The 27,339-nt window shown below is 52.4% G+C and overlaps 1 protein-coding gene across 4 annotated transcripts in view; it reads left to right on the top strand.

Annotated features, from left to right (window-relative positions):
* The first annotated feature begins 18 nt into the window (after window positions 1-18).
* TJP3 (tight junction protein 3) overlaps window positions 19-27,339 on the top strand; it is a 32,969-nt gene continuing 5,648 nt past the window's right edge. Inside the window, exons 1-14 of one of the 4 annotated variants that reach the window (XM_081499778.1) lie at window positions 19-571; window positions 18,185-18,241; window positions 18,345-18,454; window positions 19,127-19,229; window positions 19,480-19,828; window positions 21,163-21,266; window positions 22,347-22,506; window positions 22,793-22,901; window positions 23,419-23,477; window positions 23,900-23,966; window positions 24,186-24,342; window positions 25,238-25,346; window positions 25,476-25,713; window positions 26,614-26,825. In XM_081499778.1, coding sequence (XP_081355904.1) covers window positions 512-571; window positions 18,185-18,241; window positions 18,345-18,454; window positions 19,127-19,229; window positions 19,480-19,828; window positions 21,163-21,266; window positions 22,347-22,506; window positions 22,793-22,901; window positions 23,419-23,477; window positions 23,900-23,966; window positions 24,186-24,342; window positions 25,238-25,346; window positions 25,476-25,713; window positions 26,614-26,825 — 1,894 coding nt within the window. In that variant the 5' untranslated portion in view covers window positions 19-511. Of the gene's footprint in view, window positions 572-2,012; window positions 2,742-5,198; window positions 5,222-13,121; window positions 13,340-18,184; window positions 18,242-18,344; window positions 18,455-19,126; window positions 19,230-19,479; window positions 19,829-21,162; window positions 21,267-22,346; window positions 22,507-22,792; window positions 22,902-23,418; window positions 23,508-23,899; window positions 23,967-24,185; window positions 24,343-25,237; window positions 25,347-25,475; window positions 25,714-26,613; window positions 26,826-27,339 lie in introns of those variants that run through there. The other 3 variants (XM_081499780.1, XM_081499781.1, XM_081499779.1) reach the window with 3 other exon arrangements.

Genomic DNA, 27,339 nt, shown 5'->3' with positions numbered 1-27,339 from the left:
GCCAGTACTGGGTCCTGCGGGTAGTTGTTCAGTCGCTCAATGGTGTCGGACTCTTTGCAACCCCACGGACTGCGTGCAGCCTGTCCATCACCAAGTCCCGGAGTTTGCTCAAACTCATGTCTGTTGAGTCGGTGATGCCATCCAACCATCTCATCCTGTCGTCTCCTTCTCCTCCTGCCTTCAATCTTTCCAATGAGTCTTTCCCTCAGGGTCTTTTCCAGTGAATCGGCTCTTCGCATCAGGTGCCCAGAGTATTCGAGCTTCAGCTTCAATCCTGCAGGTTGCTGCTGCTGCTGCTGCTAAGTCGCTTTAGTCGTGTCCGACTCTGTGCGACCCCATAGACGGCAGCCCACCAGGCTCCGCCATCCCTGGGATTCTCCAGGCAAGAATACTGGAGTGGGTTGCCATTTCCTTCTCCAGTGCATGAAAGGGAAAAGTGAAAGTGAAGTCGCTCAGTCGTGTCCGAATCTCAACGACCCCCTGGACTGTAGCCTACCAGGCTCCTCCGTCCATGGGATTTTCCAGGCAAGAGTACTGGAGTGGGGTGCCATTGCCTTCTCCGATTCTGCAGGTAAAAGGGACTTAATGAGTTTTTCACTCCCTCCCCAAACTTCACCATACTCCTTCCATTCATTCATTCATTCACTTCACAAATATTTATTGAACACCTGCTATGTACCAAGCACTGTTCTATGCCACACTGCTGCTGCTGCTGCTAAGTCGCTTTAGTTGTGTCCGACTCTGTGTGACCCCACAGACGGCCGCCCACTAGGTGCCCCCATCCATGGGATTCTCCAGGCAAGAACACTGCAGTGGGTTGCCATTTCCTTCTCCAATGCATGAAAATGAAAAGTGAAATCACTCAGTCGTGTCCGACTCTTAGCAACCCCATGGACTGCCGCCCACCAGGCTCCTCTGTCCATGGGATTTTCCAGGCAAGAGTACTGGAGTGGGTTGCCATTGCCTTCTCCATCTATGCCACACGGACACAGGAATAAGCAAGACCAAATTCCTACCTCAGTGAGGAACCGTCTAAGGGAACTCCCTGGTGGTCCAGTGGTTAGGACACAGTGGTCTCACTGCCAGGGGCCAAGGTTTGATACCTGGTCAGGGAACTAAAATCTCAAGCTATACGTGTGGCCACAAAGGAAAAAAGAGAGAGAGAGACATCTAGGAGAAACAGATAAACAAGCAGACAACACACAAGGCTTTTCAGTTGCTAATAAATACTTTGAAAATAATAGAGATATTGTACAGCGGCAAGAGAATGTGATCAAAAAAAGGCTCCACAGTTGATACGTGCTTTTTGTTGTTGTTTAGTCACTGAGCACATATCCCAGTGTTTTCCAGTAGAACTACAAGGCGATGTAAATTTTTAAATGTCATTTAAAGTTTTCTAGCAACCACATTCTTAAGAAATTTAAAAAACCCGGGACTTCCCTGGTGGTCCAGTGGTTAAGACTCTACACTTCCAATGTAGGGGGTGTGGGTTTCATCCCGTGGTCAGGGAACTAAGATCCAACGTATCATGGGGCATGTCCAAAAATAAATAAATAAAAATAAAACTAGCAGGTGACATTACTTTTAACAATATATTTCATTTAACCCAATACATTCAAAACCTTTGTCATCTCTACAGGGAATCGATGTGTAAAACTAATGAACTGTTTTAGGTTCTTTTCTGCAGAGCGGCTCTTCCAAATCCTGTGTGTATCTCACCCACCTCTCATTCATTCAGACCAGCCACCTGCGGGTAGAGATTAGAAAATGCTGCCTACTGTGTGCCCAGCAAAGCTCTGAGCACTTTATGGACCAACATTCATTCAGTTACTCAAGGAAACAACCCTAGGAGCAGACACCAGTGTTGTTTCCATTTTTAAACATTTTGTGCTTGTTTGTTTTTATTGGAGTATAGTTGCTATACAATGTTTTATGTTGTTTCTTTTTGGGGGGGGTTGATTTTTTTGTTTTGGCCACAAGGCGTGGCACCTGGGATTCTAGTTCCCTGACCAGAGATCGAACCCATGACCCCCTGTATTGGGAGCACAGTCTTAACCACTGTACCGCCAGGGAAGTCTCTGTTCCCATTTTTTGAGAAAAGGAAACTGAGGGGGCCCGGGTGACTTGCCCAAAGCTGCCCAGCTGGGAAGTGATAGAAAATTCTCAGAGTAGGGATCCTGCCACTCATGTGGGGGTAGAGAAGCAGATTTTGTGCTCAGATCCTCAGGAAGGGAAGGAGCAGTCCGGCCACCAGGTGCGAGACAGTGCCTGGAGGACGGTGGGGGGAGCGATGGCGGGGGGGCGGAGGGGACACACCATTTATTCACTCAGTTCTGGATTTATGCCACCAATGTCTTTCACCTGCCACGTGGGCCCATCCTTTGCTGATGCCAAGGGCTTGGTGGTAGCCAGCGCAAGTGGGATGGGACTGGGCATCCCTGGCCTCCGGGCGGGCAGGGGTTAAGGCCAGAGGCTCCCACGTGAGTGTGCACCTTGCGACAGAACCACACACCCAACCAGGTCTCTCTCACTCTCGCCCGTTGGCTTGTGGTTGTCGCCCTGCTGGTTCCACCTGGCACGGGATCGGCCAGTCTGTGGCCACCACAGAGAGGAAAAGTTGGGCAAACAAGTGGGCAGGCCGGAGCCCAAGCCTCGGGTCCCTGCCCTGCCCCCGATGCCAGGCGGACCTCCAGGCCCTGACTGCTGCTGCCTGCCCAGAGGCCACCTAGCCTCCTAGACAGGTAAGTCCCCCACCCCGATCGGCCTACCACCCCAAAGGTACTGTCCAGATGGGGCTCCCCACCATGAGGTCCCGGGCCCCCTGCCACCTCCCCCCACCACCAGGCTCCCGGGAAAGCAGGAAACCGACACTCTGGTGTGGGCATTTGACATAGTTTCTAAGGGATTATCTGGCCGGCAGTTACTGCCCCTGGCAGCCTGCCCAGGACGCCACAACCACAGACTTCAGAGGGTCATTGTTGGCCCGGGCTCTTGCAGGGAGGCTGAGGGGGTACCAGCTGGCCTCTGATCCCCCAAATTGAGGAGGGGAGGCTGGCAGAGTGGTGGCAGGTGAGACAAACTGGCACCTGGTTGGTATCTGGACCTCCTGGAACTTCTTAAGAGGCCCCCAAGTTTTCAGACAGTTGCATCTCATCTCCTCTACACCTGCTGCTGGAGCCGGGGGCGACAAGGGTCCTGGGGGAGGAGGGCTTATCTCCTTATCTCGATTTCTTCTCTGGGTGAAATCTCCCTATGGAGAAATGAAGCAATGAGTGGGTAGATGATGGCCACAAGAGTCTGTAGAGCGGACTGTGGGCAAGAAGCCAGGATGGTTTCCAGGCAAAGGAAGATTAGACCCCCGAGAAGACAGGAGTCTGGTGGCAAGAGCTTTTCTGGGTCATTTTCTCCCAAAAAGTGCAGGACAAAGAGTGCGTCCTAGCCAGCCAAGTGTCTGATTGCACCTCAAAGCTCTTTGTCCGAGATGAAGAGGGCCCTCTGGGGCTCAGAATGCATGAGTGTCCCAGTTGCAGGGTATGGGGGGGGGCTGGCATTTGGAGTCACTCCTGGGAAACAGAGATGCTAAGATTCAGGGTCTGAGGAGTTAGGAAGGAATATACCTCGACTGGGGTTTGGAGAGAGAAAAACCCATGGAGTCAGAGAGATCTGACTTCAGTTTTCCACTCTGTGAAATGGGTATAATTAGGGACACTAGGTTGCAGGGCTGCTGAGAATAGCATATACTAGAGCACGTAATAGATTCCCAATCATGCAAGGGGCAGGGCAAACTGCCCCCCCAAAACCAGAATGCCAAACCAGTGGCACCATCTCATTGCCTTCCTGTTTTGCAGAGGTCAAATCCAGGCTCAGAGAGGGGCAGCCACCTGCCCTGGGCTACACAGGAAAGTTGGGCTGTCAGCCTGATAGGAGTGAAAATGCGGAGAGTTGGGGAGGTGTGGGGGCTGCCTAAGCGCCCTCCCCCCCCAGCCAATACCCCAGTTTCTGCATCTTATTAGAGTCCTTCTTCCCTGGCTCAAGGCTTCTTTGTGGCCCCGGTTCTGGGGAAAGTCCACTGCGGGAATCTGGGTTCCTGTTCTTCCTCCTCGGGTCTGGCCTGGTGCCAGGGAAGCTGTGTTTGCTCAGGGCGGAGCCTGACACCCTTTGGAATGGGCTGAGGTTAGTGGGGATCATGCCTGGGAGGAGGGGCTGCCCAGGGAATGAACCTGCATTTATGGGGCACCTACTACTGTGTGGCAAGTGCTGTTCCGGGCCTTGGGGATTCAGGGGGCAATCAAGAGAAACAAAGATTCCCGCTCTTGTGGGGCTTGTGTTTTGGTGGAGGAGGACAGACAAGAAACAAGAGACAATAAGGAAGTAAACTATATCCTGGGTTAGAAGATGGTCAGTCTTATAGAAGAAAAAAAAAAAGTGAAAGAGGTACAGCTGCTGCTTCTGCTGCTGCTAAGTTGCTTCAGTTGTGTCTGACTCTGTGCGACCCCATAGATGGCAGCCCACCAGGCTCCTCTGTCCACTGAATTCTCTAGGCAAAAGTACTGGAGTGGGTTGCAGGGATAGGAGTAAAACAGGCAGGGAAGTATTTCACACTCTTAAGTAGAAAGATCAGGGGAGAACTTGTTGCTTTTCAGTTGCTCCATTATGTCTGACTCTTTGTGACCCCATGGACCCCTGGCAGCATGCCAGGCTTCCCTGTCCTTCACTATCTCCTGGAGCTTGCTCAAACTTATGTCCATTGAGTCAGTGATGCCATCCAACCATCTCGTCTTCTGTTGCCCCATTCTCCTCCTGCCTTCAATCTTTCCCAGGATCAGGATCTTTTCCAATGAGTCAGTTCTTTGCATCAGGTGGCCAGAGATTGGAAGTTCAGCTTCAGCATCAGTCCTTCCAATGAATATTCAGGACTGATTTCCTTTAGGATTGACTGGTTGGATCTCCTTGCAGTCCAAGGGACTCTCAAGAGTCTTCTCCAACACCACAATTCGAAAGCATCAGTTCTTCAGTGCTCAGCCTTCTTTATGGTTCAACTCTCACATCCATACATGACTATTGGAAAAACCATAGCTTTGTTGGCTCAGGGCGACAAAGTAATATCTCTGCTTTTTAATACATTGTCTAGGTTTGTCATAGTTTTTCTTCCAAGGAACAGACACCTTGTAATTTCGTGAACTCATTGAGAAGGGGACATTTGAGCAGAGACTTGACAGAAGTGAGTAGTTGGGGGAGGGGCATTCCAAGCGCAAAACAGCCTGTGCAAAGGCCCTGGGGCAGGATTGTGCCTGGTAGAACAGCTGGGAGGCCTCTGTAGATGGACAGAGGGGAGAGAAAGAGACAAGGGAAAGGCCCGGAGGGGATGGGACAGGTCCTGCAGGATGTTGTGAGCCTCCGGAAGGACTCTGGCTTTTACGCCTAAGGAGATGGGAGACCTGGAGAGCTGCGAGCAGAGGAGGGGTGAGGCCTGACTCTGGCGCTCACGGTTGTCATCTGGTGGCTGCTTCAGGGAGGACAGACTGTGGAGGGTGAGGGTGGAACCAGGGACCTGGAGGAGTGGACTCTGCTGGTCCAGGTGGGCGAGGATGGGGTGAACCAGGTGGAGGCTCAGAAGGAGAAAGAAGTGGAAGGATTCTGGACACATTTTGGGAGAACTAAGAGCATTTGCTGACATATGAAAGACAGGGTTCAGGGTGATTAGGAAGAAAAGTGGGAAGAATGTTCTCGGACTTGAAGATGTTAATGGGTGAGAGGGAGTAGGTGGAAATTTCTTGAGGGAGGAGCCTTGGATGCTAGAGTGAAGGCTTTCAGTGTAATGGAGGTAAGGGATTGTTTTTTGTTTTTTTTTTTTCAAAAAACATAAACGCATGACTATACTCTAACATAAAACCAACAAGGACTTCTCTGGTGGTCCAGTGGCTAAGACTCTATGCTCCCAATGCAGAGGGTCTGGGTTCGATCCCTGGTTAGTAAACTAGATCCCACATGCTGCAACTAAGACCTGGTGCAGCCAAATAAACAAATAAAAATAAATATTTAAAAATAAAACAAACAGGTGCTTTATGAGTTATCTTAACTCATTAATTAATATGGAAACTAATAAGATCTTACAGCTTGTGTAAGGAGAGACTATTAAGAAAGAATACACACCAGCAATCAAGGCTGAAATGAAATAACAAATAGTTATAAAACGGGTCAATAACCATAGGACAATAATCAATAGTCTCCACAGGACGAAATTCATTTATATGTCTATGGACAAGTATCATTTGCAATATTACCAGTTTCCTGTAACTTTGTTGTTGTTGTGAAGTTGTTAAGTCGTGTTTTATGCTTTTGCAACCCCATGGACTGTAGCCCGCCAGGCTCCTCTGTCCATGGGATTTCCCAGGTGAGAATACTGGATTGGGTTGCCATTTCTTCTTCCAGGGGATCTTCTCGACCCAGGGATCAAATCCGAGTCTTCTGCATTGGCAGGCAGGCTCTTTACCATTGAGCCACCAGGGAAGCCATTCCTGCAATTTACAGGGATGTAAAATAATTTGAAGACCATAAGAAGCACAGATAACTAAGAAGAGTGCCCAGAGCCTGGCACTGATCAGACGCTCAATAAATATCCTTGACCAAAGGCTAGGGAATGTTCTTGAGCTAAAGCCACAGCTTTTTAGCCACACACTAATCGCAGACACTGTTCTGTTTATTTATTTATTTTGGTCGAGACACACAACATGTGGGATATTAGTTCCCTGACCAGGGCTCAAACCCACATCCCCTACAGTGGAAGTTCAGAGCCTTAACCACTGGACAGCCAGGGAAGTCCCTCAGACTATTAGTTGCATGTCTGCTCTGAAAGTCTGTGAGCTCTACCTCTGCAGTGTCCTGAGTTCCTAGTATAGTGCCTGGTATGCAGTAGGTGCTCCATAAAGGAGTGAATAGCTCATGGGTAACCACCTAAGATTCTGAGCAGAGTACAAAGACCAGTACTGTGCACTTTAGAAGGACAGATTCCAGCTGTGGCTGGATCAGTCACAAAGCAGATAAGACCCCCCAGCAAACTGGGGGTCATGAGGGACCTGTCATGGGACGTGGTGGGGGGAGCTGGCGGGGGCACAGGTACAGAAGCCAGACTGGAGACCGGGATGCAGGTATCAGGGGTGTGGGTGCTTCCCTCAGCCATTGCACAAAAGGATGAAACCTCAAAGTTGACATTTCTGTGGGTGGTCCCTGTCCAGCCCTGGGGGACACCATAATTCACTTCATTTTTTCCTACTAGGGGCTTATTTCCCTCCTCCTGACCCAAGTTGGGATGGAGCCACAGAGAGCACCCAGGCAAACCTTTCTGTGCACCTGCTATGTGCCAGCTGCTTTAGTTTGTGAACCTTCCCAATCATAGCGCTCAAAGGCAGAAGCAGGTCCCATTATACAGATGAGAAAACTGAGGCCGGAATCAGAGAGGCTGGGATTCTCAACAGGCACTTCTCTGCCCCCTGTGGTGGGCCTCCTCCCACCCAGGAGGCAGGCGATAGGGGAACACACTCTGTGAGCCCCCCTGCAGCTGCCCCCAGAAGGGTGTTCACCCCCCTCCTTCCAACATCAAAGTGCTCTCCCTAAGGTGCTCCAGCGCCCTCACGGTGCCAACCGCAGGGACACACCTCAGTGCTATGAGCATCCACAAGCCGGCCACACCCCAGAATCTGCCCTTCCTCCCCCGCCCTCTGCCTGAACCCATAACCCCAGTCCAGGCACGAGGAAAGCACTGGACAAACCCCAAATGAGGAGTGGTGTACAAAGCCCCTGCCTGGTCTCCTCCAGACTGGAAAGGTCCATGGAACAAGGGGGAGTGGAGCCCGAGGAGATGTGAGGACCGGACACACTGTGAGATGCTAAACCCAGTCCTGGTGCAGTAAAACCTGAACGCAGCCTGGAGTGTAGTTAGCAGTGATAAGACTGTGGTTTCTTAGTTTTGACAGGTACACTGCGGTCATGTAAAATGATGTTGGGAGAAACTGGGTGAGAAACATAGGGGGACTCTCTGAATTACATCTACAACTTTCCTGTCAATTTAAAAATGGTCCAGGAAGTTCCCTGTTGGTCCAGTGGTTAGGCCTCCCCTCTTTCATTGTCTGAGGACCTGGGTTCAATCCCTGGTCAGGGAACTAAGATCCCACTAGAGGCACGGCCAAAATTAAATAAATAAAATAAAATAAAGTAAAATATATAAAAAGGTCCAAAATAAAACGTTTTGGGGTTTTGGCATCGCAGCTTCTGGAATCTTATTTCCCTGACCAGGGATTGAACCTGGGCCCTCGGGCAGTGAAACCGCAGAGTCCTAGTCACTTGACCGCCAGGGAATTCCCCCAAAATAAAACTTGATTTAAAACATTTTTTTTTGCAGGGCCTCTGGATTCTCACAGCTCCCCTAGCTTCAGCCCCTGCCACTCAGTCTGTCGTCCTAGCAGTGGGCCACCAGAGGGCGTGAGTGGGCCCCTGAAGCAGGCCCTGGCCCTTCCTCTGCCCATAGCCCTCCTGGGTCCCACCTCCCTGGGGTCAGAAGCCCCTGCCTCCTCCCTGCTCTCCCCTCCTTCTTCTCTCTCCCTCTCTCACTCTGCTCCAGCCACAAGGTCTTCCTCGCTGTTCCTCCAACATTCTAGGCCCAGTCCTGCCCCAGGGCCTTTGCACTGGCTGTCCACCCAGCTCTCCCATGGTGCCTCCCTTACCTCCTTCAGGTCTAGCTGTTACCTCCTCCCAGATCCCTCTCACTTAGGTCACTCCTATTAATCTCAGTAACACCTCCTTAGAGATGCCCTCCAGGAGTCCCCAGACCAGCTGTGTCTCTGTGCAGGTGCTCTCAGAAATCTAGATTGGACATTTTATTTCTGCTACCTGAAGATTAGACCATTGTCTACCTTCCCTGAGGGCCCTGGGCTTCCTTTTGTTGTTGTCATTCAGTGATCCTCCGCGTTGGACTCTTTGCGACCCCATGGACTGCAGCACGCCTGGCTTCCCTGTACTTCACTATCTCCTAGAATTTGCTCAATCATGTCCACTGAGTTGATGCCATCCAACTGTCTCATACTCTCCTCTTGCCCTCAATCATTCCCAGCATCAAGGTCTTTTCCAATGAGTCGCTCTTTGCATTAGATGGCCAAAGTATTGGAGCTTCAACATCAGTCCTCCCAATGAATCTTCAGGGTTGATTTCCTTCAGGATTGATTGGTTTGAGTGCCATGCTGTCCAAGGGACTCCCAAGAGTCTTTTCCAATGCCACAATTCGAAAGCATCAATTCTTCGGTGACCAGCCTTCTTTAGGGCAGGGCCTGTGTCAGAGCTGGGTGTACACAGTGGGCACTCAGTAGTTGAATGAGCCAGCGCCCAGCCACGTGACTGAGCAGCTTCATTCTTGGGTTCTGGTCAGACCTGTTTGACCACAAATAAGACCGCCTCCTGCAGCCCAGCAAAGCAGTCTCCACCAGGGAAGCTTTAAGCCTCAGGCGTGAATGACCACCACTCCCTCCCTCCAGGTTCCCACCCTTCCTGGCGGCCACCACTCGGGGAGACCTCAGCCCTGTCCCCACCCCTTTTGAGCCCAGTTTCCCCCTCTGGGGCTCAGAAAGGGCAGAGAAGGGTCATACCCCAGGTTCCTAGTATCCTCCCCTCCCACAACATCCCTTCAGGCCGTGTGCACGCTGCCTCCTCCTGGTGGTAATCAGCACTGCAACTTCAGGCGGGAATTCCTTACCCGCTCACTTCCTCCTTCACTTGGTGCACAACAAGGGCTTGAAATATTTTTTTGCATGAACAACTGAATAGCTGAGAAAATGAATGCATGAATGACCCTACCTCTGTGAGGCAGCACTGGATGCACCTTTCTCCAAAGCCCTGAATTTGAGTACAGGTTATCTGATGGATACTGGGGAAATGCTGAGTGTTCTTGAGCAGGGAATGAAGTATGGGAGGTGGCTGATGGAAGACCATGTATCTTGGGGTGGTTATCCCCCTTCTTAGAGGAGTTTAAAGAGGGGTTTCTCTACCTCAGCACTACTGACTTTTGGGGCTGGATGGTTCTCTGGGGTGGGGCTGTCCTGGGCACTTGGCGGTGGTGAACAGCATCCCTGGCCTCTGTCCACTCCATGCCAATAGGAGTGTGTGCATGCTCAGTTGTGTCCAACTCTTTCTAACCCCATGGACTGTAGCCCGCCAGGCTCCCTCTGTCCATGGGATTCTACAGGCAAGAATACTGGAGTGGGTTGCGATTTCCTCCTCCAAGGGATCTTCCTGACCCAGGGATGGAACCCACGTTTCCTGCATTGCCAGGTGGATTTTTTACCACTAAATCACCTGGGAAGCCCACTCAATGCCAACAGTGTCTACTAAAAATGTCTTCAGATATTCAAGTGGGGTTTCGAGGGGGAGTGAGAGGTAAATCACCCTGCGTATAGAATGAGGGGTGTGGCACCAAACAGCCAAATCCAGCTCTTCTAGTTGGGCCCGCTACTTGACACATCTGGTCTCAGTTTTCTCAGCTGCAAATGGGCACCTGGATACCTGTGTAACAGTGGTTGCAGCAGAGCTAACACTCCTTAAGCATGAGACAGCCTACTTGTCTGATTTTGCCAGACCTACATCCCAATCAGTAACTCCTCCCCAGTAATTGCAGCCGTGAATTCCTATATACATGTGGCAGTGGAGAATTTATTTATGTTTTTTCCTGTAACCCATTAAAGAAAATATACATCTATTTTAAAAAAATGTTTGACTTTCTTCTACCTAAAATCATTTTGTGTTTGGCCCAAGGTCACCTGCTGGTGGCCCAAGGTCACATTGGAAAAGGCTGAGGTTGGCTCAGATGGTAAAGAATCTGCCTGCGATGCAGGACACCTGGATTTGATCCCTGGGTTGAGATCTCCTGGAGAAGGGAATGCTATCCACTCCATTGTTGCCTGGAGAATTCCATGGACAGAGTAGCCTGGCAGGCTGCAGTCCACGGGGTCGCAAAGAGTCGGACATGACTGAGCAACTAACACTGATTTACTTATGAGGGTTCAAATAGGTCCTTAGAAGGGGGCTCTTGCAAGGGGTTATTGCCTTGGAAGCCTTTGGGCACCCTTGAGAGGTAAATTGTGGCTAACTGGGATCTCTAGTGTTTTGGGGAGAGCTGAGACGTCAACTTTGGGGGCCTCAAAGATTTTGATTATATTCTTGCACATTTGGCAAATTCTTATCCAACCTTCTTGCTGGGCTGGATGAATCACAAGCTGAAACTGAGATTGCCAAAAGAAATAGCAACAACCTCCGATAGGCAGATGACACCACCCTTATGGCAGAAAGCGAAGAGGACCTAAAGAGCCTCTTGATGAAAGTGAAAAAGAAGAATAAAAAAGCTGGCTTAAAACTCAACATTCAAAAAACTAAGATGATGGCATCTGGTTCCATCACTTCATGACAAATAGATGGGGAAACAATGGAAACAGTGATAGACGTTATTTTCTTGGACTCTAAAATTACTGCAGACAGTAACTGCAGCCGTGAAATTAAAAGACATTTGCTCCTTAGAAGAAAAGCTATGTTAAGCCTAGACAGTGTATCAAAAAGCAGAGATATCACTTTGCCAACAAAGGTCTGTATAGTCAAAGCTATGATTTTTCCAGTAGACATGTATGGAGGTGAGAGTTAGACCATAAAGAAAGCTGATCGCAAATTGATGCTTTCAAACTGTGGTGCCAGAGAAGACTCTGGGGAGTCCCTTGGACTGCAAGGAGATTAAACCTGTCAGTTCTGAAGGAAATCAACCCTGAATATTCAATGAAAGGACTGTTGCTGAAGCTGAAGCTCCAATACTTTGGCCACCTGATGAGAAGAGCTGACTGATTGGAAAAGACCCTGATGCTGGGAAAGACTAAGGGCAAGAAGAGAAGGGGATGAAAGAGGAAGAGATGGATGGACAGCATCATCGACTCGATGGACTTGAGTTTGAGCAAACGCAGGGAGATGGTGAAGGACAGGGAAGCCTGACATGCTGCACTCCATGGGGTGACAGAGTTGGACATGACTTAGTGACTGAACAAAAACAGCAATATCCAACCTTCTAAACCCCAGTGGCAATGCCCCCTCCACCAGGAAGACTTCCCTGATCCCTAATTTTCCCCTCTGCCTCCCCTCTTCCCACAATCTTGAGCTTCTCTCTGCCCAGTCTTGACTGGGTGAGGCTGGGAAGGGGTGTCTTTACCCAGATTTGCCCCTTCAACCTTGACCTGGGAGGGGCAGGGAAACAGTTGGGCCTCAGGGTCTATTTTTTTTTTAAGCAAGAAGGAGTGTGAGGGTAGAGCCAATGGTGGCTCCACCCACCCAAGTGACTTTCTCGCTTCCACACCCCCAGGTAGAGGGTTTCCTGCTCTGGTCCAGTTATTCCTAGATAGGTCCCTTCAGGGTGAGGCAGGGTGTGGAGAAGGAAACATGACCTTTACTCCAAGAATCTTAAAGAATTTCCTTGTCCCTGCTGCGCGTCCTTCCCAGCTGGGGACCCAAGCCAGGGCTAGGTGTGCAGACAGGCTGATAACACTGGATTCTGGCCAGGTCCAGAGGTGACCGCTGTGCACCTTCTGGATCCTCCACTGTAGGGGACATCAAAAGGGAAGTCTCATATCAGCCTACACCTTCAGAAAGTCCATACCTCTCACCCCACCCTAGGCTTCTCTGGGCCTCAGTTTCCTCTCTAAAATAAATTCCCCAAAGTGAAAAAATCAAATAAACTAGGGTGAACTTGCTGAAGATGAGGTGACCGAGAAAGACCAGCCCTACTCTCGGGAGGTCTCTGACTCTTGGCTAGCTCCTAATCATAACACGTCTCTCTACAGAATCTCAACACGCATAGGTTTTCCTGGATGGAAAACCTTCCAAAGCGCAGGCTCCGTTCCAAACGCGGTCTTAATCCCTGCCTGGTCTTCCTCGCAGCCTCGCCCGGCGGGTCTCCAACCCGGCCGCGGGGTAGTGCGCAGCTGGACGGAAAACTCGGCCTGGAATTCCCACCCCAGGGCCTGGATCCTGTGTTGGGAGGGGTGGGAGGGTGGGAACGGAGGAGGCCTCGGCGGCGTCCCGGAGGCGTGTCGGGACAGAGGCGGGGCCGGGAGGGGACGCAGAGGAGGAAGACTGCAGGTGCAGCCCTAGCGGCGGAGCGGGCGGGAGGAGGGCAAGTGCTGGACACCTGCTTCGCCGCGACCCTCCCCAGCTTCCTCCCTCACGCCAGGGTGGGGTCCAGTTTTGACTGTTTCTAGGCCCCCCGCCCTGGGCCAGAGGTGCTGGACAGCCCCCAGGGTGGACTATGGCGGTGAGATTCCAGGCGAGTAGCCCGCGGAGGGCCGGAGGGGGAGGGGACCGAGGTGGGGTCGGGGCTGGGACCGGGACCCAGGACCCCAGATCACCCCCTGCCTAGGTAACAGATGGGGAAACTGAGGCCCGGGAGAATGTAGAGGCTAGCACGGGGAGAGTGTCCGCGCCCACTGGCCTCCAACGCTGCCTCCGGGGGCTCCCTCTGCCCCGGGTCTGCCTCCCTTAACAGATAGCGTTCGTGTGTGTACTAAGTCACTTCAGTCGCGTGTGACAGTTTGCAACCCAATGGACTGTAGCCCGCCAGGCTCCTCTGTCCCATGCTCTTCTCCAGGGGATCTTTCCGACCCAGGGATCGAACCCGCGTCTCTTCTGTCTCAGGTATAGGCAGTCCGGTTGTTTACCACCAGCGCCACCTGGGAAGTCCCTTAGCAAGTAGACCGGTGTTCAAATCCCGATTTTTCTGTGTAACTTTGAGCCAGCCAGTGAGTCCACGCCTCTGAGAACCTCGTCTATAAAGTGGGTGATGGTCACTTTATAGAAGGGCGTGGGGAGGATCCTAGGAGGGGGAAAAAATGCTCCTGGTACATAGTAGGTGTGCAGTTTCCCAGGAAAATGAGCCGAGTTGAGCTTGACCACTAAGGGTGAAACTGTAGGCAGGGACTTAGTTTGTGGGCTGGAACGGCTGGAAGGCAGTGAGGCTGTGGAAGAGGGGATCACCATTTATTGAGTGCCTACTGTATACAGGGTCGTTAACTTGGGCGATCTGGCTTGAGAGTCCCCTTTTGCATCGGGCAGGCCAATCGATCAGGCTGGGGCAGGGAATCCCCGTGGCTCTGTGGGGAGGGGTGTGTGCTTCGTTCTCCAGTGTTGGAGCTTGAATCGACTTTGTCACACCCACCCTTCGGAGTTTCAGGTCGGGCCCCAGAGGGGTAAACAAGTGAACAGGCTTGGGAGATCTGTGGCTGGCCCCAGGCCAGACCACCCGAGGCTCTAGGGCCGGGAAGTTCTTTCTCCTTCCCAGCAACAAGAAGCAGCTCCCAGAATCCCGTCCTCAACTCGAGTATTTGTGGTCCCCTCCCCTCCTCTTCCCCACTCTGACCCCCGCTGTGGTTCCCAGAGGTGGGGGCGGGGAGGGGGAGAGTGATCAGCAGCCTGGCAACCACGTGCGGGGCCGGTGTGACTCGGTAAGCCCAGTCCCCTCTGGAGGCCCCTCGTCTCCGTCTCCGGTGTTTCTGTCCCACGCGTGGCAAGGGGTGGGGATGTAGGCCCGGGCCCCGCCCCCTCGGAGCTCACCTGGAGGGGGGTGGGGCTGAGGAGGCTAGGAACTCTGGACGTACATGCAGGTGGTGGTTGTTGTTCAGTCGCTAAGTCCAGTCTTACTCTTTGCGACCCTATGGACTGCAGCACATCAGGCTCCTCTGTCCTCCACTATCTCCCAGAGAACCTGGTGGAGTTCCTGTCAAAATCAGCCTTTTATTCTACCATTAGTGCATTCCTCAAACTCCCCCCACATGCGGTCCTATGGAGACAATGATGGGGTCCCAAGGCCCCCAACCCTGCCTACCAGGAATCCCCAGACTCAGTGGTGTAGGGGAGACAGGTGGACTGGGACCTCTCAGGCCTCAATAATCAGAGGCAAGAAATGTATGTGTCTTGCGGGGGTGTTGAGGACTTATTTCCTGAAAGAAGAGACAGTGCCCCTGGGGTTGTGAAGGATGAATAGGAGTTTGCCAGGGAGTACAGCATGTGCAAAAGCCTGGAAGGGAGGCTGATTGGAGGGCCAATCAGCAAAGTACCCAGAGAGACAGCCCCGCCTAGCCTTCACACCCAAGAGGAAAGATCAGAAACTCACAAACTGATGAATAAAAAGGGTAATTGAAGATGGTTTTGGATGCCATGAGTAAAACCTAATAAATAAAGCAGAGGAGTGGTAGGATGCTAGAGAAGATTGGCTAGTCTTGGAGGTCTTCCTGGGGAGGCGGCATTTGAGCTGAGACCCAAGTGTCAGGGGACAGCTGTATGTATGTTGGGAGGGTGTCCAGGCACAGGGGTCAGCTGGGGAAGGGTTGGGGGTGAACTAAGATGAGGTGGGCTGTGGGGTTAGGTGTGGCCCTATGGGTATCAGAGAGCCTGCCCGTATCCATGGAGGCGAACCTGCACAATCCGGGACAAGCCATGGCCACCTGTGCCTGCCCCCTTAGGGGCTGTGATTCCCTGGGGGCTGATTCTTAAAATAGAGCCAGGAACTCAAAATTCAAGGGGGTCATTTAATGACACCAAACATAAAATCAGAGCAAGGGAAAAGATTTTGTTCCGAAAAATAAGTTAAGAAAAAAAAAAAACCCAGAAGGATGCTGGGACTATAGTGCTGTGTGACCTCTAGTAAGTTACTGAACCTCTCTGGGCCTCCTTTTCCTCCTCTGTGAGGCAGGAAGGCAGGAATAGAAACAGTGCCACTTCCTGAGGTGACTCAGGAGTAAAGGAATGGGTACTGCAAAGTGCTTGCTGGCAGCTCATGAAATAGTGTTGCTTATTAATGTTACACAGAGGAGAAAGGTCATTATTATTACTTCTCACTACAACCACTGCCGTCCCTCCAGAGGCTCCTACTGCTATTTGTGGGAGACTCCAGGCCCCCTTCTCACACTGAAAGATGGGATGGCGGGGGTGAGGGAGGTACCCATTGTACAGATGGGGAAGATGAGGCTGGAGAGGTAACACCACAGCCAGTCAAGGGCAGACTGAAGAATTTAAATCTTGGTGGTGAAAGCAGACCTGGCTCCCAGGAGGGCTCATGTGGCCCTGCCCTTGGTTTTGTTTCCCTCTTCTCCGGCTTCCTACCTCCCTGGAGCCTGGAATGCTGCTCTCCCAGGAACCTCTAAGAAAAGGCAGGCAAACACACCACGCACTCCACAGGGAATCCCCCCACACCTGCTGTGCTATGTGGGGAGAGGGCATCATTTCTACAAGGCCCCCCAGGGGCAGCAGCACATCCAGGTAGAAGTAAGGGATAGGTGGGGGCCACATCTCCCCTTCTGTTGGCTGCGTGACCTCTATTCCCAAAGCCTCTGATCTCATCTGTACCCTGGACTTGAAAATAACAGAAGCCATGCCTCCCCAGCCCTATGCTCCAATTGCTCTGTTGTCTTGGCAAGTGACTTTCCCTCTCTGGACCCAGCTTTCCTCATCTGTGGTTGTTGTTCCGTCACTCAGTCATGTCTGACTCTTTGCAACACCATGGACTGCAAGCATGCCAGGCTTCCCTGTCCTTCACCATCTCCCAGAACTTGCTCAAACTCATGTCCATTGAATTGGTGATGCCATCCAACTATCTCACCCTCTGTCGTCCCCTTCTCCTCCTGCCCTCAATCTTCCCCAGCATCAGGGTCTTTTCCAATGAGTCAGCTCTTTGCATCAGATGGCCAAAGTATTGGAGTTTCAGCTTCAACATCAGTCCTTCCAATGAACACCCAGAACTGATCTCCTTTAGGATGGACTGGTTGGATCTCCTTGCAGTCCAAGGGACTCTCAAGAGTCTTCTCCAACATCACAGTTCAAAAGCATCAATTCTTTGGCATTCACCCTTCTTTATGATCCAACTCTCATATCCATACGTGACTACTGGAAAAATCATATGACAGATGAATAATAGAATATCTGTTAACAGAATACCTGTTAGTGAGCAGATTAAATGAGATCTTATTGCAAAGAGTCTGGCGCAGAGGAAGCACTTCATTCAATCATTCCGTAGATAGAATCTGAGGTAGATAAAAGTCTCTGCCCTCCAAAGCGGACATTCTAGAGGGAGAAGTGCAGTGACCAGATTTTTAAAATTCAGAGAATGTCAAGGGATCACAGGTTCTATGAACTGGGAATCAGGGCGAGGCAGATAAACTGGTCTGTTGTAGGCTGGGGAGGGTGCCAGTTGCAGACCGGGTGGCTGGGAGAAGGAAGTGAGGGAGGAAGCCAGGTAGAGATCTGGTGGATGAGAATTTCAGGCAGAGGAGAAAGTGTGTGCAAAGGCCCTGGGGTAGGGCTGGGTCTGGCCTGTTGGAGGAATGGCGAGGAGGCCTGAGGGTCTGGAGCAGAGTGAGTCCCTTGTGCCTGTGGGCCTTGCTCAATGCCCCCTAGGCACCGAGCCAGATCTCCCAGGGGGAAAGCAACAAGGACTTGCCTCTTCTCTGCTTCCATTATAGTTCAGCACCATTAACATCTGGGAAAGGATCTTTTTTTTTTTTTTGTATTTTTTCTGTATTTCTGGTTGCTCTGGGTCTTTGTTGCTATGCGAGAGTTTTCTCTAGTTGCGGCAATCAAGGGCTATTCTTCATTGCGCTGTATGGGCTTCTCACTGAGGTGTCTTCTCTTGTTGCAGAGCACAGGCTCTAGATGCGTGGGCTCAGTAGTTGTAGTGCGCGAGCTTAGTTGCTCCCCATGGCATGTGGAATCTTCCCGGACCAGGGATCAAACCCATCTCTCCTGCATTGGCAGGCGGATTCTTATCCACTGTACCACCAGGGAAGCCCATGGATCATTCTTTATGGTGGGGTCTGTCCTGTTCACTGAAGGAATTTGAGAAGCACCTCTAGCCCCCACCCACTCGATGCCAGGAGCACACCTAGTTGTGACAGCCACAGATGATCCCAGATACCACACAGTGTCTGCTGGAGGAGGCAGAACAGTTCTGGGTTGAGAACCACTGACTAAAGTCCACTTTGCAGATGAAAAAACTGAGGTCTCAGGAGAGATTGCAACTAGCCCACAGGCTTGGGCCAGGAGAATATCAGAGCCAGGCTCCCCACCCAGGTATGGAGACCCCTGAATCCTCACACCCACCTTCCCTGTCACCTCCCTCCAGGTGTTGGACATGGAGGAGCTGACCATCTGGGAACAGTACACAGCCACGATCAGCAAGGTGGGACCTCCTTCTCCCTGCATGGGTGCCAACAGAAATGGTGGGTTGGTCCCCGTGTCCCAGTGAGAAGCAAAATCGCGTTCTGTTTCTCATCCCCTCTCAGGATCCCCGCCGAGGCTTTGGCATCGCAATCTCTGGTGGTCGAGACCGGTCTGGTGGATCTGTGGTTGTGTCCGATGTGGTGCCTGGAGGGCCGGCTGAGGGCCGGCTACAGTGAGTGTCAAGGCAGCTGGGTTACAGGGGACAGGCAGGTCAAGAAGAAGGACCTATATGGACCAGAGTCGGGAGGCTAAAAAGTGCCTGGCACCTTCCAGCTCTGACAACACAGGACTGGAAGCTGGCAACATGACTGACTGTGTTCTCGGGGTCATGGTGGCCCTGGAATGCTCCTGGAACAAATATCCTGGAAACCTCTTTTTGGCTGGAGGGAGAGTGACCCAGTACCCTGAGGTCTTGGGGCCAGGAGGCTCCTGGGAGTTATTTTGGGAAAAATGATTCTTGGGCCCAAGTGTCTGACAGGTGATGTGATACTCAGAATCGGGGGCCAGCTTCAGAGAGAAATAGAGTGTGAAACAGAGAGAGAAGGGAAGAAAAGTATGAAGAGGGGGGCCTAGAGTAAAAAGTAAGGGGATGTGGAGATGCCAGTTGCAATTGCAGTTTATGTTCTACAATTGCATTTCATTATTATGTGGGTTCTTTGGTCAGTCCCACTTTACAGATGAGGAAACTGAGGCCCAGAAGGATGTCTTTGTGAGCCTGGGAACACTGATGGTTTGGAACCAGGCCTTGTGGAGCTTGGGGTACCTGCCAGGGGCCCTCAGGGAAGGCCTGGGGAGAGGGGCTCCCAGCAAGGCCTCCTCCCTGAGACCTGGCCTTCTCCCTCAGAACAGGGGACCACATTGTCATGGTGAACGGGGTCTCCATGGAGAGTGTCACCTCCACCTTCGCCATTCAGATACTCAAGACCTGCACAAAGATGGCCAACATTGTGAGTGGGAGGGGCAGCTCCTGCTCAGCAGCACCTCTGTCCTGGCTGAGTCCCCCACCCCCACGCCCCCATCCCCGATCCTGCTGCCCATGGGCAGATGTATATAAGCTTCCCCCGAGCCATTGGAATTGTGTCCCCATTTCACAGCTTGGATGTTGAGGCTCAGAGGGACCAGAGTCCCCCAGGGCTGCCCAGGGGACAGGCCAGAGCCTTGAACTGGCCCCCCACCCATCTCTGCCTCCCTTAACAGACGGTGAAGCGTCCCCGGAAAGTCCAGGTGCCCTCCACCAAGGTCACTTCTGCCCCAGGACACCAGGACTCAGATGAGGAAGATAGGCTGTGGCATTTGGAGGAGGCTGACCACGGCCGGGGCTACGAGGGGGACACATCCAGCGGCTCTGGCCACTCCTGGGGCAAGCGCTCCCGTCGGCCAAGGGCAGGTCGCCGGAGCCGGGCCGGCAGCCACGGGCGCAGGAGCCCAGGTGGTGGCTCCGAGGCCAACGGGCTGGCCCTGGTGTCCGGCTTCAAGCGGCTGCCGCGGCAGGACATGCAAATGCGGCCCGTGAAGTCCGTGCTGGTGCGGAAGAGAGACAGTGATGGTGAGCCTTGGGGCTACGTTGTTGGCAGGGGTCTTGGAGTCCCTGGGAAAGGGCCACAGTGCTGCCCTGACATTCGGTCCTGCATGGTGTGTGGTCAGCAGAATAACGGCCCCCAAAGATGTCCATGCTCTATCCCAGGACCTGTGGATGTGTCACCTCACAGGGCAGAGGGGACTCTGCAGGTGCAATTAAGCTAGGCCCCTGAGATGGGGACGACCCTAGATTCCCTGGGGCCCCAGTGTCTTCACAGGGTCTTTATAAGAGGGAGGGGGAGGATCAGAGGCAGAGAGAGACGGAAGATGCTGAGCTGCTGGCTGTGAGGATGGAGGGAGGGGCCACAAGCCAGGTGGTACCTCGAAGCTGGAAATGGCAGGAGCTGGAAATGGCAGGAGCTGGTGCTCCCTGGGAGCCTCTGGAGGGATCAGCCCTGCCCATACCTGGAGTAAGTCCCATGAGGCCCATTTCAGACTGTGAGATAAATCTGTGTTGTATTATACACACTAAGTTTGTGGCATGTTCTTAGAGAAACAGGAAGCTCACATATCGTGACATCAGTAGATGGTCAAGGTGTTCGTTGGTAGAGAACAGTAGACCTCTACCTCTACAGAGGTAGAGAGACATGACCTCTCACCCCCCTCTTGATTCAAGGACAGCATCATGATCTCGGAATTGTGGTTATGATGTGACAAATGGCACTGGGACCTCTACCCCACATCGTAATTTTAATAATCCTGAAAACGTTCGTTGTGAATCTCATTGAGTAGTGGGGGTTGTGACCCTGAAGCCCCTTTGGTGTTGTCATCAGGGTGTTCGGAAGGGACAGCCCGGGCTCTGCCCCTTCTCAGGTGCCTACTGCTGACCACCATGCAATGACATCCGAATCCCTGCTCCAGGGCATTTGCACGAACCATTTCCCACCGGAAACAACCTTCCTAAGACCCTTGCAGGGTTTGCTCCCTTGCTTCATCTGAGACCTGGCTCAGACATCACCGCCTTAGAGAGGCCATCCCCCGACCACCTTGTCCCAAATGCCCCCCTCCGTCCCCCACCAAGGCCACTTTCCCCAGCTCCCCACTTTCTCCATCTTCCCAGCTCTTGGCACCACCTGGTGCTTATGTGTTGCATCTCCAGCTACGGGGCACCAGGTGTGCTGTCACCTGCTGACAGGTACCTGTGGGGGAGAATGCCCGGTGGAAATGCTGAAGCTTGCCCCGTCCGCTCAGACAGCAGCTGGGAAGGCAGGATGGTAGAGAGCAGGTGAAAAGTCTGGGATCTGAGAGCCCCTGACAGCCTAGACCCCAGGCCCTGCCTCAGTTTTCCACCTTCTCCCACAGATTTTGGGGTCAAACTGGGCAGTCAGATCTTCATCAAGCACATCACAGATTCAGGCCTGGCTGCCCGGAACAGTGGGCTTCAGGAAGGAGATCTCATCCTCCAGGTAAGCCCGGACTTCCCATTAGAGGCAGGGAGACTGGGGCCAGAGAGTAACAATGCTACCAAGACACCAGTAAGGTCAGCAGAGCTGAACCACTTGCCGGCTGCATTGTTACCTATTTTCCAAAGGTTGGAGATGGCTATGCAGGATTTTCCCCCCTTCCCCCTATCTGCTGCTAATCCATTGCCAAATGTTGGTTTCTAGTACTCCCTTTGGGTTGTCTGTTTCTAGTATTCTCAGAATCACATGGCCAGCTGGCTACACCACTGATTCATAGACCTGTCTTAGGTGGCTGGATACTAGTGATCCAGAAACCAGGCTGCAAGGAGCAGCTCTGCCTTAAGAGTTCATTTCCTTCTAGACTCCTCCCCTGAAAATCTGTTTCTAGTGATTCCTGGTGTTTGATTTCCAAATCATTTCTGGTTGATTGTTTCTAAACTCTTCTCAGAGTTATCTGTTTCTAGTGACCCTGAGGAATTGTCTGTTTCTAGTGGCTTAGAGCTGACACTTAGAGCTTAGAGGTGGGGGGTGGCTAGAAACTCACAATCCCAAGGGTTACTGAAAATGGACATTCCCAAGAGAAAATGCTAGAAATGGATTCCTGGTAGTTGAGATGCCATTAAACCCTTCCTAGGAATTGTGCATTTCTAGTCTACTTCGAATGTCTGTATCTAGCACCTACTAGAGATTGTCTGTTTCTAGTATATAAGTATTTACTCCCTCACCCCCAATTAGAGTTGTCTCTATTATTACTCCTGAGCTGTTTCTAATATCTGTTCCCAGTGTCTCCTGAGAAATTTCCCTCTCCGGGGAGATGAGAGAGTCAATCCATTTTTAATTTTTCCCTAGCATCCCCCACCCCTCTTAGAAAACTGTCTGTTTCTAGAATTCTTCCAGAGGTCAGTTCTCGGCATAGTATCCTCTCACAGAAGGAATGCAATTCTATCATTTTCTCTTGAGAATGTTTGCTTTTAGTAACCCCTGAGAGTTATGTGTTTGTAGTCCCCCCACCAAAATATCTGTTTCTAGTATCCCCTATCTCTCATGAACTTGCTTCCTCTCTTCTTTCCTGATTCCTTTTAGATCAATGGAGTGTCCAGTGAGAATCTGTCACTGAGTGACACACGGCAACTGATTGAGAAATCAGAAGGGAAACTGACTCTGCTGGTGCTCAGGGACCGAGGCCAGTTCCTGGTGAATATCCCTCCAGCCGTCAGTGACAGTGACAGCTCCCTCCTGGAGGGTGAGGGTCCAGGAGGCCAGCCCTGGGCAGGGAGGTTCAAACGGAGGGCCAGGAAAGCAGACTGTGTCTGGCAGGGCCAAGCAGGGGGCGGTAAGCCTGGCCCTGAGAGGCTCAGCGAGGGACAGAAACTTGCCCAAGGCTGCACAGCAAATCAGGGCTGGAGGCTCCCAGCTGAGCCTGACTCTGGTCTGGGCCCCTTTGCTTAGAGGGGCCTGATGTGCCCCTCTGTGAAATGGGTCCAGCCTGGAAGACCATGCCCATGGCTGAGACATGTTTTCCCCCACAGACATCTCAGACCTCGGCTCAGAACTGTCCCAGGCACCACCATCTCACATCCCACCGCCACCCCAGCATGGGCAGCAGAGTCCAGACACCAGCCGAACCAACTCCCCCGTGTATGTAACCATTGGCTAGAATGGCCAAATGGGAGGGGAACACGGGCATGTCTTTTCCCGCATGGGGTAGCCTTGAGGGTGCAGCCATGGTGGCCTGCCTGGAAGAGGTCTCTCCTGTTCATAGGAGGTTCTAAGATGTGGTCTAGGGCTATGGGCTTTTGGGGGTGGATAATCCCCTTCTAAGCTCCCTCCTATGGCTGTTGGTGGGAGGACTCAGACCCTCAGCAGGAAGGTCTCTCTAGGGGAGGGGACCACGCAGAAGTAACAACCAGGGGTAGAGGTCACCACAGTCCATCTTAGAGGCCAGAGGACAGCCCATACCAAGGTTCCAATTCTTACTTCATTGTTGGCTCTTTAAGTCATTAACTAGTCATGGCATAAGGAGCAGAGGGCCTGAGATCACACAGCTGCAGAGGGGCAGGACTAGAATTAAAACCCAAGTGCTGATAAATTAAAATTCTCCTAAAATTTGCTGCTCAACATCCCCCACCCCCACCCCAAATGTGTTCCCCACCAGGGAGAGCCACCAGCTTCAGCGGGAAAGTTCAGTGGATTCTAGGACTGCATCAGAACGAGGTGAGCAGGGATTTCCTTGGTGGTCCAATGGTTGAGACTCTGCTCTTCCAATGCAGGGGGCTTGGGTTCAATCCCTGGTTGGGGAACTAAGATCCCACATGACACAACAACAACAACAAAAAGACATTTCAACAATGCTGACTTCTCATTTGGCATCAACAAATACATTATTTTAAAACCAAACAGGTGAGCAGAGAGTGTCATTCTGAGCACCTCACCTCTGGTTTTTGTGATCTCAGCCAATGAGGCTATGCCATGCACAGTGTGGAAGGCTGGCATGGGCCTCAGAGGTCAGGGACAATTCTCCCCGGAAGGAGCGGGGGTTGGGCAGCCACATTCCAAGGGGCAGGGACACCCTACAGCAAAGGTTTGGCAGCTGGACCGGTCAGTGCACTTACGGAAAACTGGCTGTTCCCTTTCAGACTCCCCGAGGCCAAGAAACTATGACATCTACAGGGTGTCCAGCGGTCAGAGTGTGGAGGACCACGGGTATGTGTCCCAAAAGAAAACTGAGGACCTACACACGCCGGGGTGCCTCCTCGGCCCCCACCACCTGCCTTCCCGGGATACCCATGTGGGGCTGTTTGGGAGGCGCGGCTCTGAAGCGGGGGAGCTCACCGTCCACCTGACTCCGCCTCGCGCATGACTCCGCCTCCGCCTGCCCTGACTCCACCTCCCACCTGACTCCGCCTCCGCCTCTCCGCGCAGGTACAGCCCAGACTCGCGGGTGGTCCGCTTCTTCAAGGGCACGAACATTGGGCTGCGGCTGGCCGGAGGCAATGACGTGGGCATCTTTGTGTCCGGGGTTCAGGCGGGCAGCCCGGCTGACGGGCAGGGCATCCAGGAGGGAGATGAGATTCTGCAGGTGAGCGAGAGTTTTGGCTGGGGCGGCTGGCGGTGGGCGTTCTGGGTGGTCCCCGAGTCTGTGAGCCCTCTTCTTGGGCCTCCCTGGGGGCCGGCAAGACCCTCAGAGACATTCAAATATATATATATTTATTTATTTATTTATTCATTTATTTATATTATTTATTTTTGGCTGCTCTGCGCCTTCCTTTTTCTTGGGCATAGTTTTGGTCACTGCCTCCTATACAGTGTTACAAACCTCCGTCCATAGTGCTTCAGGCACTGTGTCTATCATATCTAATCCTGTGAATCTATTCGTCACTTCCACTGAATAATCATAAGGGATTTGATTTAGGTTATACCTGAATGGCTTAGTGATTTTCTCTACTTTCTTCAACTAAGGTCTGAACTTTGCAGTAAGGAGCTCATGATCTGAGCCACAGTCAGCTCCTGGTCTTGTTTTTGCTGACGTATAGAGCTTCTCTGCAGCGTGTGGAATCTTCCTGGACCAGGGATCGAACTCTTGTCCCCTGCATTGGCAGGTGGATTCTTAACCACTGGACCACTGGGGAAGTCCCTGTCTTGCCTCTTTCATGTTTCACCAAATTCCCACCAGTGTCCTGGTCCTGTCACAGCTGAGACCCCCCTGTTCCTGTGTCTTGATATTGACCACTCATTGAGACTTGGTTGTGCCTGAATTGATTACATTTCCCGTTTCCTGGTTTCTGGGTCAAACCTTAATTAGTGTGTGTGAAGCCTGGGTGCCACAAGGCAATGCCTCCATTGGAAAGCCATCCCCTAATTCCAGGACTCTTGACAGCAACCCTGGAAGGAGAGGGTTGCGAGCTTTGTCGAGAGGAAGAGCTGGAATCTCTCACCCAGGGCATCGTCCCACTCCTGCACCCCATTCCTGGCAGGTGAATGATACCCCGTTCCAGAACCTGACCCGGGAGGAGGCTGTGAACTTCCTGTTAGGGCTGCCAGTCGGCGAGGAGGTGGAGCTGGTGACACAGCACAAGCAGGACAGTGAGTGTGTGTGTGTGTGAGAGAGAGAGAGAAAGCTGTGCGTGGCCCACCGCTGAGTGAGATCCACAGTCAGGCCCTGGGGAGGGGTGGGGTCTGGGTCCCACCAGTTCACGGAGTCTCCCCATCTAGTCTTCCAGAAGATGGTGCAGTCTGGCTTGGGCGACTCCTTCTACATCCGCACGCACTTTGAGATGGAGCCCAGCCCGCCATCTGGCCTGGGCTTCACCCGCGGAGACGTCTTCCACGTGCTGGACACACTGTACCCCGGCCCTGGGCAGAGTTCTGCCCGGGGAGGCCAGTGGCTGGCAGTGCGCATGGGGCGTGACCTCCGGGAGAAGGAGCGGGGCATCATCCCCAACCAGAGCAGGTGGGGACCAACCACACACTGGAATGGGTTTAGCATCGCTACTTAGCATCCCTGGTGGTGCACTCTGGAGAGCCACGCAGAAGGCTCCAGCCAATCAGTCAGCACTAGTATCAGTTTCCCGCAGCTGCTGCAACAAATTACTATAAGCCTATGGGCTTTGAGCAACACGCATTTATCATCTCATGTTCTGGAGGTCCGAAGTCCGAAATGAGTCTGATGGGGCTCAGTCGAGATGTGGGCAGGGCTGGGTCCTCCCGAGGCTCTAGGGGAGCATAAGCTCCTGCCTTTTCCAGCTTCTAGAGGCACCACCTCCCTGGCTCTCAGCCCCTCCCTCCATCCTCACAGCCAGCAGCGCAGCATCTCCTGTCTCTCTCTGCCTCTGACCCTCCTACCCCTTTTTTTTTTTTGTAAAATTTATTTTTGGCTGCACTGGGTCTTCCTTGCTGCACACAGGCTTTCTCTAGTTGCAGTGAGTGGGGGCTACTCTTGGCTGCAGTGCTTGGGCTTCTTATTGCAGTGGCTTCTCTTGTTTTGGAGCACAGACTCTAGGGCGCATAGGCTTCTGTAGTTGTGGTGCAGGGGCTTAGTTCCTGTGAGGTATTAGGATCTTCCCAGACCAGGGATTGAACCCGTGTCCCCTGCATTGGCAGGTGGATTCTTAACAACTGGACCACCAGGGAAGTACCTCCCACCCCCTTTTATAAGGACTCTATGATGACACTGGGTTCCCCCGGGGAGCCAGGGTCGTCCCCATTTCAGCGGCCTTAACTTAATCCCTCCTGCAAAGTCTCCTCTGCCCACTGAGGTGACAAGTCCACAGGCCCCCTGTTCAACCCATAGACATCTTTGGGGCTGTCAAGCTGGACCCTGGTGCTCACTTATCTCTTCCCTTCTCTCCAGGGCTGAGCAGCTGGCCAGTCTGGAGGCTGCCCAGCGGGCTGTGGGGGTCATGCCTGGAGCCTCAGCGGGCTCCAACTCACGGGCCGAGTTCTGGCGGCTGCGGGGTCTTCGTCGGGGAGCCAAGAAGACCACCCATAGGAGCCGCGAGGATCTGTCAGCTCTGACCAAACAGGGTCACTACCCACCGTATGAGCGCGTGGTGCTGAGAGAAGGTGGGCCAGGGTGGGAGGAGGGGAAGGGCCTCAAATAAGAGTGTTCAAAAGCCACAATCCTTACCTCCCTCCTTCTACCCCAAATACCCACTTTTGGTTACCTTAGGACCAAAATGCTGTGCCATGCCATGCTAAGTCGCTTTAGTCGTGTCCGACTCTTCGTAACCCCATGCACTGTAGCCCACCAGGCTCCTCTGTCCATGGGATTCTCTAGGCAAGAATATTGGAGTGTGTTGCCATACTCTCTTCCAGGGGATCTTCCCAACCCAGGGATTGAATCCATGTTTCCTGCGGCTCCCACATTGTAGACAGATTCTTTACCACTGAGCCACCAGGGAAGCCCAAGACAAAAATACATATGCACAAAACCAGGAGATTCTTTCCCTACCTGAGAACCAGATGTAAAAATACACCTTATCCAGATTCTGGAAAGGAAAAGATTAAGCTCTTACATACAGCCTCAGGGCAGAGGATTAAAACCAGGTGCAGAGGCTTTTAGAACAGTGGGAGGATG

This window comes from Giraffa tippelskirchi, chromosome 6 (genome assembly GCF_054371585.1).
Source record: "Giraffa tippelskirchi isolate mGirTip1 chromosome 6, T2T-mGirTip1v1.2.pri, whole genome shotgun sequence".
Lineage (NCBI taxonomy): Eukaryota > Metazoa > Chordata > Mammalia > Artiodactyla > Giraffidae > Giraffa > Giraffa tippelskirchi.
This window is presented reverse-complemented; position numbering and strand designations above follow the sequence as displayed.